Source organism: Uranotaenia lowii, chromosome 3, assembly GCF_029784155.1.
Source record: "Uranotaenia lowii strain MFRU-FL chromosome 3, ASM2978415v1, whole genome shotgun sequence".
Taxonomy (NCBI): Eukaryota; Metazoa; Arthropoda; class Insecta; order Diptera; family Culicidae; genus Uranotaenia; species Uranotaenia lowii.
In genome coordinates, this window is record NC_073693.1 from 227,274,578 (window position 1) to 227,289,511 (window position 14,934).

The window sequence follows — 14,934 nt, forward strand, 5'->3', positions numbered from 1 at the left end:
CAAGCTCGAACAGAAAATCTTCAGAAAATTTCCAGAGCTCACTTTTAAAGAAGCCGTTAAAAAAATACTGAAAAACAGTGCTTGGTTTGTAACTTTCGAACGGCGCAACAGATGGCGCTGTTTCTAGATAGGTCTTTGAAAGTAAAAGATTTTCGAAAGGGCGCAATGATATTTGAACTCATAAATAAATTTTAATAAAATAAGATGAATTGCTCTATATAATTTGATGAACCACGAATAATTTCAAGCTGAGAAAAATAGCATCATCAAATTTTTTTCACTAGAGAGACAAACGAAATTACAAACAGATGTAAAAGCTTGAATTATTAAATTCCAGAAACCAGTGCCAAATTTCAAATGCAATCATTAAACAAGCCGAATCAAGTTCTGTAGTTTCTCATTCTTAGAAGAGTGCGATTATATACCTTATAAATAAATAAACTAACATCGTAGTAGAATGGACGTCTTTAAAATGTTCACAACAAGATAAATTCATCTGGTTCATGTTACTTTGATTCCAAGCTTCTCTTTATGCCAAGTTGAAGCAATAAGAAAAAACAGTTTTATGCTAAAATTTTGATTACGCAAATCATCATCAACATCACTCGTCAAATAGTTATACAATCTTTAATAACTGACTAATTGTTTGTTATTTTGTTTTGTTCCAGGGGTGGAAAACAGAAGAAAAAAATAAAGAAAGCGCTTCTATCAAAAAGTAAAATAAAAATGCTGCAGCGAATTTCTATTTGCCTGACCTAGGTTTTGTTTACACACGCTCATTTTTTTCTAACCATTTTTGAATGAAAAAGAACCATTTTCTGGTTTTTCCTGCAAAACTGCCAATATGGTTATTTTTCAACAATATTTTGTGGTACAATTTTAACCACATTTCTAGTTTTCGAGTATTAACCAAAAAAAGTATGAAAGTTTAACCTCAATCGAAAAGAGAAACGGAAAAACATTGTACATTTTCGCAATCGTGGGGTTTCGATCTGCATTTTTCAACAGTAAATTCTGGATTCAATGTGAAGATTAAACTGCTGCAACCATTAACGCACAAGGTAAGGTAAGAATGACAATGAACTTTAAAAATCAAAATTCTTTGCAGGAACCCTTTTTTCTTCGAAATTTATCGTCCCCTCCTTCCTCGCCAAGGATAAATGGATTGATATTCTTTTTTGTATGCAGACGCCGAAAAGCTACAAAAAAAAATCCAAAAAAACCCTCATCCGGGTGGAACAGCGATCAAACGTAAGGTTAGTATCGCTCGATTTTAGGTTATGGAACGACGATCACGGCAATCGATGTACTTTCCAGGGAACGTGCTCCACATCTGGACATTAGTTGAAGAAACGAAGCTCGTTTGCAACTCTCTCCCGACAACGGATAGCATCGAATGCGTTCGATTGACTAGCGAAGAGGACTTCCTTATTTGTGGAACCGATGAGTCCCTGTCGTTGTGGAGTTCCGATAAAAAGAGGCTCCTGGACACGGTTAGATTGGCTGGCTACATCCGCCTGTACAACCAGTCTTAAATGAAAAAAAACGCCATTCCGAAAAGTTCCGTCGGAGCAGAATCAGAAAGCAAAGTTTTTCTAAGGCATCTCGTTGTCAATTACCGGAAAGCAGAGCGGGACCAGAGGAACCAGAGTGAACATGCATGTTAGACAAACAAGAAATACAATATAAAAAAATGAAAACTCGTATTTTTCTGAATTTTCATCTACAATTTTGAAAATTTCCACATTTGCTATTCTGCTTTCCGAATAACGGTTCAAAAATAACCATACTTCAGCTTCTTCTCCAAAATTTCTCATGGTTAGAAAATAACCATATTTGAACTTCTCCCCCATAAGTCATTTTATTGGTTCTCAAAGAGAAGTCATAAAAAACATAACGCAGGAAAAGGTCAAATATGGTTATTTTTCAACCAAATTTGGTTAAGTTAAAACTAGCGTGCATTGCACTTTCTTCTTGACTGTTCTCTCTAGTGTCCTTGGAGACATCTGTTGGCTCAAACAAAAAACATAAAATTGATTCAAAACGATCGTCCGGACTTTACACACTTTTCAAGGCTTAGCTCATACATCTGTTCATCTGTGATCAAACTGACGAAAGAAAAATATATCACTCGGAAAAGTGTTCACAAAATTTCAAGCCTAGGAAGAGCGAATCAAAATGATTTGAAATTTTGTGACATGAATCCAGTTCACATCCTTGTTTTGTTTAAACTGAATGAATTGGCGATACAATTTTAAAGAGGCATTTTGTTTTGTTGTTGTCGAGTGAACTTGCTCTGGATGCGGAGATGTAAAAATCTTTTTTTTTTTTAATTCTGTTTCAAAATCTTAAATACGAAGTCTAACTAAGGATTCTCAATCACATGTATTACAGGCTAAGATTCTGAATAAATTATTGATATTATAAACCAGATCTTGAACATCTCACTAAGGTCTATGTTCTGGGTACTTCTGAGCACTCCCAAGATCCAATGATGCTCAAATTACCTGAATTGCAGGTAAGGAATCAACAAAACAGTTCCTAACCACCAGGTATCGAGCAGATCAATTCCAAAGGTCCGATTCATACTGGATGTTGGTTGTTACTTTCGAGTCGAGATCAGATTCTCTGTCTCGCTCGGCCCTATTGGGTAATCGTTAAGGACTGGCTTGTTGTCATATCGGTCATTCGAGAACTTACTCGAGAGACTGTACTGAGATGTTTATTCAGATTGTTTATTTGGACCTAATTTCGTTCTTCGTATGAACGTTTGTTTGCTTGTTGGGCAGCACAACTCATCCAGCATCATTCGTTCCAAATTAACAACCGCACTCAATATTGGTACCTGATGCTGACCATGTGAAGATGTTTATCTGAATGGTGAATGGATGACATTCTGGGAGGCTGTGAGGGAGCCTTGAGTGGGTGGGCGAGGCAGATTGGGGGTGTTAAATTTGCCAAAGGTACAACATCATTGACTCCACATATTGGAAGCCAACTAGGAGGCAGCTATTGCTCTTATCAATGTTGTGTTTGGAACAAGTTTGGTCGTTCCAAGTTGGTCCAGAAGTGGGTGAAGTAGTTATTTTATTCCGAGGCAAAAGTGAGCTCGATATCGGATTCAGATTGTTTGCCCACTTCATGACTGTATCTCTTAAACCTGTCGATAAGTGATACCTCCTAGCCTGGATCCGGCGAATGAATGAGTTTGTTTGGGTAGGTAAATGAGCAAATATTTGAGCGGTTGAATGATGTGTGGAAATTTAAGATAACAACATCGGTATCATTTTGCTATCCTTAAGAAAACATTTATTCGCCCGGCTTCTGTGTTTGTTCTACGGAACGTTGGCAGAGTTACATAATAATCGATGCTTGATTTAAGCATTGGTTTATTGCATGTGCTTGGTAAACATGTGGGATTAAACACTTATCAACGTTAGCAATTTCCCCTTGCAATTGTAGAGAAAAGTACAAGAATTTATTTTATTCACTTACAAGTATTGTAAAGGTATTACTATATGATGTTTTCAAATGGTAACGAACAAAACGGGTTTTGTATGTTTAAAAAAAATCATATAAAAAAGTGAAATTTTTCAATAAATTTCATTCCGATATTAAGATAGTGTTACAGCCATTTAATACATTCATGTGTGTATGTAGTTGCAAAAAAGGTGCATTTCGTGAGTCGAATACTTTGATTGAAATGATTTGAAATTTCCTTGGACTAGAGAATCTTAATTCAAATTAAATGTTTTTCCGTGCTAAGTCAAGCTTAAGAACTGTTCACGAAAGAAAGTGGACACGGGTTATTTAATGTTATTGAGTAAGTTTATTAGTGAAAATTGTGAAACTTATGTTGAATTGTTTGCTAAACTCTGCTTCAAGCAATACACGTGAAAAAATAATGCAAAAGTTAGATTGAAACTGTCAAAGGCGGGTTAATTCCACCTTTGGACGAATCAATTCTGCACAATGATGTGCAAAAAAGTAAATTTTCCACGAATGGACCTCAATTTTGAAGGATGCGAATTTTTCGGTGTTTTAAATAATTCTGGAGAAATTTTTTTTCTCTTCCTGTCCCTTTTTTGGCTCTCATCTTGATGGAAAAAAGAAACAAAAAACTGGAATTAAGAGGAGGCTGCTGGTTGCTTCTTAAATTCTAGAAATGCGTGCTTTTTATAGAAAATTTCCGAAAATGAATGGCTTATAGTCATCAAAAAAAAAAAAAAACTAATCGAAAGTTAAAAAATAAATGGTAAATTGAGCAACAATAATAAAGAAAAATATACCCTTTAGAAAAGTTGTAATTTTTTTCCTCGACATAAAAATCACATAATTTGTACGAACACTTTCTAAAAAAATGAGAGAAAACAAATTGTGACTTCCGGATATCGATGATGATTGTCCTACACCACCTACGCTCCTAGACATTTCCTAAGGAAACTCCTATTTCTATGAGGCATTTATAAACGTCCAATAAAAATGGATAGAGTAATATATTGGAAGTAAATCAAAACCACCCAACATGATAATCTAGCTCTTTTTCCTAACCTTGATCCCTGTTGAAGCAAAGAGTTTGCAAAAGTGCTTTAATGGTTGAAGACGGAAAGCAACTTAATATGGATTATGTTAGAATTATAAGACAAAAAAACCTTCCAAACTGTTTTCTATGCTTAATGCCTTTTTGAAAACTCTTTGATTCTTTCCTCTTCATTGCCTCATATTTTAGAAGTCTATAGAGCTTCAATGTTAAAGAATAGACAGTAATGTTTTGAATAATCAATAAGAGGTTGACACTGTGTTGGGTTACGAGAATCCTAAATACAACTCTGTGATCGAATGCTCGGAGTTCAGGAAGACAGAGAAGGACGAAACTGTTAACATCTCCAGAAGCTACAGCTGATCGATGCAACAAGCTGTTGAAACTGGGCCATAATGAACTGTTTTATTGTATGAAATCTAGCCAAAATCACCATTTTGAATTATATCCATTAATTTTTAATATTAAGTCGAATAGCCATTGGTGCAGAAGATAAATTGTTTTGCTCGTTAAATATTATGTTGTAGTTTTTGTAATAAATGTTAAATTGTAGTGTTGCATTTCCTTAAAGAACGTTGTGTTGAATAAATTGTGCTAAAACCTTAATCGTGTTATGAAATAAACTTTGTACCTTACCAAAATAAGTGTTTAAATGGAATCTGGAACCCACAAGGAACGCCGAGGAACACCACCAACCAAGGAACCCAACCCCACCTAAGGAACCCCAAACATCGGAAATTGGTCATACAGTCCACCCAAGGTACCCCAGCCCCCCAACACACTGTTTATTAAGAAAAAAAATTAAATCTATGTTATCATCAGGAAACTAAGGAAATTTCAATTCGGATCGATAATGAATTGACTTTGAAATATGTAAATCGCAAAAAATTTGAATTAGTTCACCCGGAGAATCACCAGTAAATCAAACTATGTGAATGAAATATTTTCTTATCTCTTAGTAATTAAAATGTAAAAAAAAATTAACATAACTTTTATTAAATCATATTTTGCTGACGTTTCTCAAATTTACTCACATCTTTTTAACGATTTGGTTGTGTTTACGGTTTTTCTGAAAAATTAATAATAAATTTTAAAGAAAATGTATGTCAAATAACAAATTATCTGTGCCAGGAAAAAATATAATGAACATTTATCTATAATGAAGCGGTTCTGTTGAAACATCAAGAAGATATTTAGCAAATTTTTCTTGTGGTATTATTTCAATAAATTTTGATTCCATTTTGGTGTGGATGGAAAGATAAGAGTGTTGGCATAAGGTATGCCAAAAGTTTAAATCTGATAAAATTCAATCAAATCTCAAAAACCTAATTAAACAAAATTTTAAAAAATCGGGAGCTTGCTTCTCTGTAAGATCAATGTACACGGAAAATAAAGTATAGTATTTTCAACAATTTTCCACTTATATTCTATCATATTTATAATTAATTCTCGGCTAACTATAAATATTAAACATTGAACTATATTTGTACGATTGATTTCTTGCATTTAACCATAAGTATAGTCATCTGAACTAAATTAATATGATTGATTTTTTGCAGTCAACTATAGTCTATTTTTGAATCTCTGCATTCAACTATAAATGTAATAGATTTAACAATATTGTTTTGATTGTTTACTTGCATTCAATTATAATTATAATACATTAAACTTTTTTTATCTAGTTGATTTTTTTGAGTTTCACTATAAATATAATAAATTTAATTAAATTAGTCTGATTGTTTCGAATATATTTCAATTCAAACAACTGCATTCACAGTTCATTTTTTTCGTTCGGCTTTGTCTTCATTATTTTTTTATTTATTCATCTTTACACATCTGGAATAGTAATTTACAATAATTCACAATTATACACAATCTATTAACTTATTAACTTAAAGCACTGGTGCCTCCTCTCGAGAAAAATATATTTCGAATCCATTTGTGGACCTCCTACATCACCTAAGCCAGCTTGTGCTCTAGAAGATTAACGATAGCGTCTACAGGTCCTGGAGGCTTCGCTCGATGCTGGTTACGTTTGCTCTGGTTATTATCTTGGCATTACGGAAGACTGCAAAAATGAAATGAATTTAGAATGATTATTTTGAACGGAATTCAAGTACTAACCGCAAAAATCTAGTGTTTTTCGGTGGTGGGAGAGTAACTTTCGTTCTTCCTTCCACAGCTTCGAATGTTGCTTTTGTGGAGCCGGAAGAATGGTTTTTCCGATGCGCTTCCGAAGAATGGATTTGGTCGATTCGTAGCTGGCGGTCTCCCTAAGCATCTTCGCATCTTTTTTTTAACGCTGACCCGGTTCCGTCCAGGGCTATTAATAGCCCTGGGTTCCGTCGACTTCGATCCATGTTTGTGTTCCGTCCGTTCCGTTCGCGTCGAATTTCAACCACGTTTTTTTTCTTTTTCTACCGAGGGCGCACTCTACACTCTAATGCGCGGACACTCAAATTTTAGTTAAATACTATCTGAATAAAAAAGTCAACTATATAAATCTTTGAATTGTTGAAATTTATAGTTGAGAGCAAAAGTTTAATCATACTATCGTATTTGAATCTACCATATCTACAGTTTAAACCATTACAGTACCATTACACTTATATCCATTATATTTATAGTTGATTGCATAAGGTCAATCAACAGTTTGTAATTGCATATATTGTATTTATAGTTGAATGCGAAAAAAATCAACTTCACTTCGATGATTGGTATAACAAGCTGAAATAATTGGAACAACTGTCGTCTTTTTTCTCCGTGTATAATGAGTGATACGGTCAAAATTTGGTCAATATCAACTTGACGTATTTCTTTCAATTTTGCATTTATAAATCCTGAAAACCCCTCATTTTGAGTGTGTCACCCATATGATTTGGTAATAAATACTGAAATTTCTATTGGTTTCACATTTCAATAGAACTTTTATTAAGGGGGGGGGGGGGGGGGGTAGGGTCTAACGGGTAAAATCACCATTTTCACGATTTTTTTCTAGAGCTATCGTTCAAACAAATGTATTCAAATTTTTTGCATTATACAAAGCATTGTTAAAAGAACATTTAGTAATTTTTTCGTAGAAAAATATTGAAAAATGAGCCGGTGACGGAGCACTTTCGAGGATGCCTTTTAGAAAACAGGATTTGCGGTGGACACTGTATCTCAGCACAGAATCATCTGAAGTCAAAAAATCAGAGCAATATATTTTTAATAGATGTTTTTCTGGACCCCAACGTTTTTATTTACCTTAAAAAAAGTTTTATGAAATTTTTGTGGCTGTTTGAAGTAAAAACTACGATTTTTCACAAAAAAATCCGCCATTTTTTATCTGTAAAATCTCCCCAAAGTAAAAAAACAAAAAAAGAAAAACGTTGGGGTCTGGTATTTTATACGTAGAAAATATGTTCCAAATTGTAAAAGAATCGGATAAGTAGTTTTCAAATGACGATGTCCACGGACTTTAAAAATGTGTTTTCGAGAAAAACGCGTTTGAAGTTTCTGCTCTTGCTTTCTTGCAGTATAAGATAGTGTGATATCTTCGATTTTAGATGTTAATTTACGCATGAAACACATAGTACAAGATTACCTCTGTTATCTGAAAGTCACTCCTTTATTCCATCTATTTATACACTGAAGTAAAACCCCACATCAATCTTATGGATACCACATTCTCCCGTTGCAATAAAAGTTGATAAATAGTATTAACTTGTTTGTCATTGAATTTGCTACAATGAATCTGAACTTAACCTAATCGATATACCGTCTCGGTGGTTTAATCTGTCGCTGGATTCGACGCTGTTTCTGATGATCTGCGTTAGGTTCCTCGCCATGGTGTTGGTTAGATGATTCCGCTTTGGGCAATTCCTCCTTTTCCTCCGGCGAATCAGGACTTTTTCCATCCCCAGATGTACGCTGCACAAATTTTTTAAGAAGTTTCACGCTACGGTCGAAAGTTTTGTTCGTAGACATGTCCATAACTGTCGCTCGTCCTGGACCCGTTAGGTCTACTACCTTATACAGCGTATTTCGATATACAGAGTCAGCCTTATCTCGTTTCTGTTGAGAAACTAAGACGGTATCTCCAATCATGATCTTCGACTCCTGGGCGTGGCGACGGTTATCTTCACGTACATTACGATCAAACTTCGCAATTCGATCTCGGCCACGAAGTTCACCATCGTCCTTATGTCTGATCTCGGTGCGAACATCCGGTAATAAACTCCTGACTACTCGTCCGAACATCAATTCAGCTGGTGGCACCTTCGTCACATGGTGAGGCCACGTATTGTACGCAGCTACGTAGTCAGCAAGAGCTTCCTTCCAGTTCTGTTTACCTAGCTTTGCTATTGCTGTTATTTTGTTTATGCCTTGCATACTTCTCTCGACCAATCCATTTTCCGTTGGGTTCAATGGCGTGCTGTGTATCAACTTTACACCCCAAGATTCCTTGAGCCAAACCTTGAGCTCAACGCTGCTGAAAGGTGGGCCGTTATCAGCCTTTAGTGTCTTGGGGATGTAATATGTATTGAAAACTCGTTTCAAGGCTCTCTTAACCGCTTCCGTGTCGGTTTTGTCCATAGGGATGGCGACCAGAAAACGTGAATAGTTATCCGTTAGTACCAATGCCTTCCAGTTGTGGAGATCGGATGCCGATGAAAAATCTATCGATACATAATCCCAAGGATTGGTCGGCAACTCTGTCATCGTTATAGGTGGCGGGCGGCTGTATGACGTAACAAGCTGACACTCAGGACAACTCTTGACAAATCTTTCGACCTCCCGGTCCATACCAGGCCACCATAAGCCTTGCCTCAAGATATGTTTCATACTGGACATGCCTGGATGGCTTCGGTGAGCTAAACGCAAAGCCTGCGTGCGAAGTGCTAATGGCAAAACCATTTTCTCCTCCTTCATAAGAATATCTCCCTGCAGATACAACTTGTCTTGAAACGGCTGGTAATTCAATATTTCCGTTGGCCACTTATCGTCTTTACTAAGATTTGCGATCACCGCCTGGAGCTCGACATCTTTTAATGATTCTTCCTTAACCTGTTCGCTAGTCAGTGCCAAAAGCTGGTCACTGATTGAACCAGGATGCGCAACAACTGGACATAGTTCGTGAGCTTCCGTTTCAGCACCGTATGGCGGATCGTTTCGTTGAATACCAATTCTTGAAGCTGCATCAGCTATATTATCACAGCCTGCTACATGTTCAAAATCGTACCAAAAGTGATCCGTCCGAAGAAGCCAACCCTCCGCTCTAGACATAATTCTTTTGCCAACGTCTTTACAAGCTTTGTTCTTCATGAACATCAAGGCTTCACTGTCAGAACGCAATATGAAACGACGACCAAGAAGGTAATATGCAAACCGCTCCATTGACCAAACAATGGCAAGTGCTTCACGGTGCAACTGAGGATATCTGCTTTCCGCACTCGTTAAACTTTTGGACGCGCAAGCAATGATGCGTTGTCGCCCAGAGCTGCGATCCACCTGGACCAGGACCGCTCCTAGGCCCCAAGGCGAGGCATCTGAATAGAGAATGGTAGAGTCGTTGTCATCGAAATACCCTCTTTTGATCAAGTGCTTCTCAGCTTCGTCTTTGAGGCTATCGAAAACTGCTTGATGATCCTCATCCCACGAAAATTTAGAAGAGGACGACAGCAGGTCCCGCAATGGCTTGGTCTTGTGAGAGAAATTCTTCACGAACGGACTAATAAACGTCAGCAAACCCAAAAAGCTACGTACCTCCGAAGTGTCCTTTGGGTTCTTGAACAGCTTGATATCCGAGATTTTTTTGTTTGCCGGTAGTATGCCCGACCCGTCGATCTTAAATCCCAGGAAATCTACTGAAGTCTGGTTGAAAACCGATTTGCTTTCGTTGATTGTCAAGTTGTTCTTCAACAGTACGCGTTTGACGTCAGCAACACAAATTTCAAGTTCTTCCAATGTACGGCCAAAGATTAAAATATCGTCCAGATAAACGACAATATTCTTACAACCAATCAAAAGAGTCTCCATAACTCGTTGGAACAACTCAGGTGCACATGACAGTCCAAATGGAAGCCGTCTGAACCGCATGAGACCATTGGCCGTCATGAAGGTAGTATAATGCCGTACTTCCTCATGAAGCTCTACATGAAAATATGCGTCCTTTAAATCCAGCTTGGTAAAGAACAACTTGCCACCTCCATTCGGAATCTCCGCCCAAATCTTTTCCAGCGATGGCATCGGATATGGCTCCCGAATTATGGCCTTATTAACCGCTCGATAGTCCACGACGATACGAAAGTCGTTTGAACCCTTCGGTACTACTACTAGGGGTGACACATATGATATAACATCCTGCGCTTTATCAGCCCTTTCGATAATTCCCTTTTTCTGCATTTCATACAGCCTCTCATTCATGGATTTTTCAAAAGCTTTCGGGATGTTGTATCGTATAATTTGCTTCGGAGGAACGGATGGGTCAATTCTAAAGCGGACTCCGTTAATCGGGATTTTCGGAAACTCCAAGCACGTGTGATTCTTTAACATATAATTCTGTGAATGTTTCCTGACGTTATTAGATGTCGAGTTGCTGGTCTTTGCGTACTCGATACCATTGATTTGCCTGTTATCCAGAGACGCTCCATTAATTCGATAATTAATTTATTTAAAAAAAAAACTGATAGAGAAAAAAAAAGAAGAAAACATTACCTGTCGTTCAACACCGCATCTCCAATACGAATCAAATTCAAATGATGTGCAGTTTCATATCCAAGAAGAGAAAGCTTCGTTCCCTTGACAACGAAAAACTTGGCCAATATCGCGGGTTGATAGTGGTCTTTAACTCCAACAAAAGCCCTGAAGGAACATTCCACCTCCAAAGGATTGGTACTAGCATAGCTTTTGAGGATCTCCTCTGGCTGTACCACCACATCTTGAATCACCGTGCGACAATTTCGTCTTAACGTTTCCCACACATGTATCGGGATTGTATTGACAGTGGCGCCTGAGTCCACCAAAAACTTCAAATCTTCCGACCCAATAGTACAGTAAACAAATCTCGGATCACTTGATCCGTTGGTTGCCTTCATGTTCCCAGTGACCAACTGTAACGATGGTAAAAAGAAGAAAAAGAAAACAAACATAGTAGAATTTGTCTTCAACATTTAAATTGTTTCGGATTATCAAAACTACAGCCGTTTTTAAAAACCATTTTATTTTATTGAAGTTCATTCAATTAGTTAAAAAGATTCCTCATTATCTACCTGATTGATGATTCTTGCTTCACGCTTTAGTTCTTCGTTGCGTCCCGATCTCATCCGATTCCCAGCATTGGAGGAATAATCTCTTCTCGAGAAGCAAAATTCCGCAAAGTGGCCCGACTTCTTGCAATTATAACATCTGACCTTAAACGCTCTGCAATCTTTCGGATCATGGATTTCTCCACACTTGTAGCAGCTGTCGTCATCTCTTTCTCTTGAGCTCCAAGTACGCTTGCGGTTGAATCCGTTTGATTTGTATGCAGATGCGCTGCGAGATCGATCGCCACTGCCCTGATCACCACGCCTTCCCGTCCTCCCATGATGCAGTGTGTTGACTTTCTTACTTTCAACAGCATACGTGGCTTCCTGGTGTGACCCAGTGGCGACCGGGTCTTCTGTCACAGGCAATTTGGCCTCGTTGGCCTCGGCCCGTATGTAATCCAAATGCTTACCGTAGTTAATGATACGCTCCAAGTCATTTCCCAGGAAGTCCGACATTTCATACAGCTTCCCTGCGATCCCTGGTACTGAGCGACGCAGTAACGCTTGTATGAACTCTTCCACCCGCTGCTCCGGTCCGAATTCGCAGAACTTGGCTTGGTTCTCCAAACGCAGAACCCAATCGATGAATGATTCCGTGCCGTCCATCCTCATATCTCGAAATTTGATACGCTCCTTCGCTGAGTCGCATGTTTGGATGAAATATTTGTTGACAGCAGCCACAGTATCTGCGTAAATGTCTTCAGCCAAGTCGGAAACAGTTTTCTGCTGCATTTCGATCACACTGAGGAGATAATCTCCTGCGAATATCTTCAGCCCTGTAAGCTTCGTATTTGCACTCACCGGGGCCTTACACGACACAATCCGCTCGAACTGCTCCCGATACCGGATCCATTCGGCCTTTCGTTTATTCGTCGGCAGCGTACCATCAAACTGTTTTAATGGCCATGAGCCTGACAGCCACTCCGATTTTTCTTTCGCATCGTTACGATAGGAAGCACGCATGCGGGTTTTCACTCTAACATCGCTTGATTCGTCACCGCTGTCATCGGCTGACGAAACATCGGACTCGTGCCAAAATCCGCTCATCTCTGAAAACAGGAAAAACCAAACTTTCAGCTTAAAATTCTTATCAGTCACTTGCCTTGCACATTATTTATTTTATTTTTTTAAATATTGTCTGCACTTGTGGATTAATAACACTCCGTAATTACCCAAACAATCAAAAACAGAATCAGAAAGCAGCTACAATTAGTCTTCTCCAAAATTTATTTTCACTCTAGAACTGTACAGCTACCGCGTTCGCCTGTTGCTTTTTTTTCCTCTATCCTCAGTCTTGAGTTCTCTGAATCGACGCAATGCGAATAAGCGAGAAAGAAAATGATGCAGCCATCCGCAGAACCGAAAAGAAAATGTCGAACAGCGCTCAATATCGATTCGTCGATATGTGGTTCGTTTCAACATGTTCCTTTCTGTCATTTGAAAATGACGTTTGTTTGTCTCAGTGTAAATGACTTCAAGGAAGTTGCCAGTTTATTTTTCACAAACTCATTAGAAGAAACATTGTTCAAAACATGGTTCTAAATATATGAACCGCTCATGATGTGCAGTTATAAATCTATCCACTTGGCTTGGAGCTAAACTCAGCGCAAGATTCTTCCATGTTTGCAAACTTGGCTTGGAGCTAGACTCAGCGCAAGATTTGTTTTTTTCCGTCTTGGCTTGGAGCTTTACTCAGCGCAAGATCCTCCTTATTTTTCATCTATACTTGGCTTGGAGCTAGACTCAGCGCAAGATATTCTCTTTTCATCTTTTCAAACTTGGCTTGGAGCTAAACTCAGCGCAAGATTGTTTCCACTTGGCTTAGAGCTCAACTCAGCGCAAGATTTATTTTTCCTCACTTGGCTTGGAGCTAAACTCAGCGCAAGATTTTTTTTTCTTTCTGTCACTTGGCTTGGAGCTAAACTCAGCGCAAGATTTTATTTGTTTATTTTTGATTCATATTTCACTCGGCTTGGGACTAGACTCAGCGCAAGTGTGTTGATTTCCGGTATACTGGCATCCTTGCCCTGATGGGATCTTCACCAAGCGCGATTTTAGTTTCTCCTTGAATTCTGAATTTAATTATCACTATATTTAATACTTCACTATGTCTTGTATAGCACATATCATGGCAGGATCGCCAATGTGATATCTTCGATTTTAGATGTTAATTTACGCATGAAACACATAGTACAAGATTACCTCTGTTATCTGAAAGTCACTCCTTTATTCCATCTATTTATACACTGAAGTAAAACCCCACATCAATCTTATGGATACCACAGATAGGAGGAGATAAAGGCCTATAATTTCTACAGTTTTGCTTCAATTGACTTGAAAATTTGACACAACATTCTTGAAATGTTTTACAATAAGAAAATAAAAAAATAAAAAAATCGATTTTTTAAAGTGTTAGACCCTACCCCCCCCCTTAATAATTTCATTGTTTCCAGGCATGAAATAAGGAACAAAATCATTTTGTTTGTGACAACACGCGATCTTTAAAAAAGATTTGAGCTGATTTAGAACATCAGTTTAAATATACGAATATTACTCAACCGTTAAATAAAAAAAGGACAATTTCATAAATTTTGAACTGTTTTTAAAACTGTACCAAGTAACCTATCTATTATATTGTTGAAGTTAATGTTTTGTTTTTAATTCTTGTACTTGATTTTTGTGAGGTTAAGTTCAATATTTTGTAAAATCCAAATATCAATAAACAGCCGATATTTAAAAAAAAGTTAAAGAGGTTGTACATACGCCACGACCACAAGGTTAACGTAGAATTACGACAGCTGGTCCTGTGAATAGGATATGTTTTAGTATTAATTTTCAAACTCGGAAATTATATATACACATTCATTCATCAACTATCACGGCCAATTGAGACAGATTGTAGCTCTAGACAATTGCATAGCAAAAGGCGGGAAAATATTTGTAGCTGCTTCAAAATCCAATGCAACTGAGCCAATGCGCCTGAAATTATGCAACTAAAAATCTCAAGCGTTTTATCAAACGCTTCGGAGAAATGCTTTAAAGATTCAGTATCATGCGTTTAATTCGAATCAGCAGGGGAAATGCGCTCTATATGCGTCTATC

The 14,934-nt window shown here is 37.6% G+C and overlaps 1 protein-coding gene across 1 annotated transcript; it reads right to left on the reverse strand.

Annotated features, from left to right (window-relative positions):
- Positions 1 to 8,287: 8,287 nt before the first annotated feature.
- LOC129753143 (uncharacterized protein K02A2.6-like) lies at positions 8,288 to 13,074 on the reverse strand. Its single transcript, XM_055748942.1, has 4 exons — positions 13,005 to 13,074; positions 11,935 to 12,881; positions 11,240 to 11,634; positions 8,288 to 11,153 (listed from the first exon to the last, which is right to left on the reverse strand). The coding sequence occupies exons 2-4, from the start codon at positions 12,877 to 12,879 to the stop codon at positions 8,288 to 8,290; spliced, it is 4,206 nt and encodes a 1,401-aa protein (XP_055604917.1). The 5' UTR covers positions 12,880 to 12,881; positions 13,005 to 13,074.
- Positions 13,075 to 14,934: the final 1,860 nt, after the last annotated feature.

What these genes read in the sequence shown, in the direction of transcription:
- LOC129753143 (XM_055748942.1), bottom strand. Translation starts at nt 12,879, where the DNA reads ATGAGCGGATTTTGGCACGAGTCCGATGTTTCGTCAGCCGATGACAGC. An exon ending in AAGATTGCAGAGCGTTTAAG is followed by an intron (nt 11,635 to 11,934) that starts GTCAGATGTTAT and finishes CCATCGTTACAG; the next exon opens with TTGGTCACTGGGAACATGAA. An exon ending in GATGCGGTGTTGAACGACAG is followed by an intron (nt 11,154 to 11,239) that starts GTAATGTTTTCT and finishes TCTGGATAACAG; the next exon opens with GCAAATCAATGGTATCGAGT.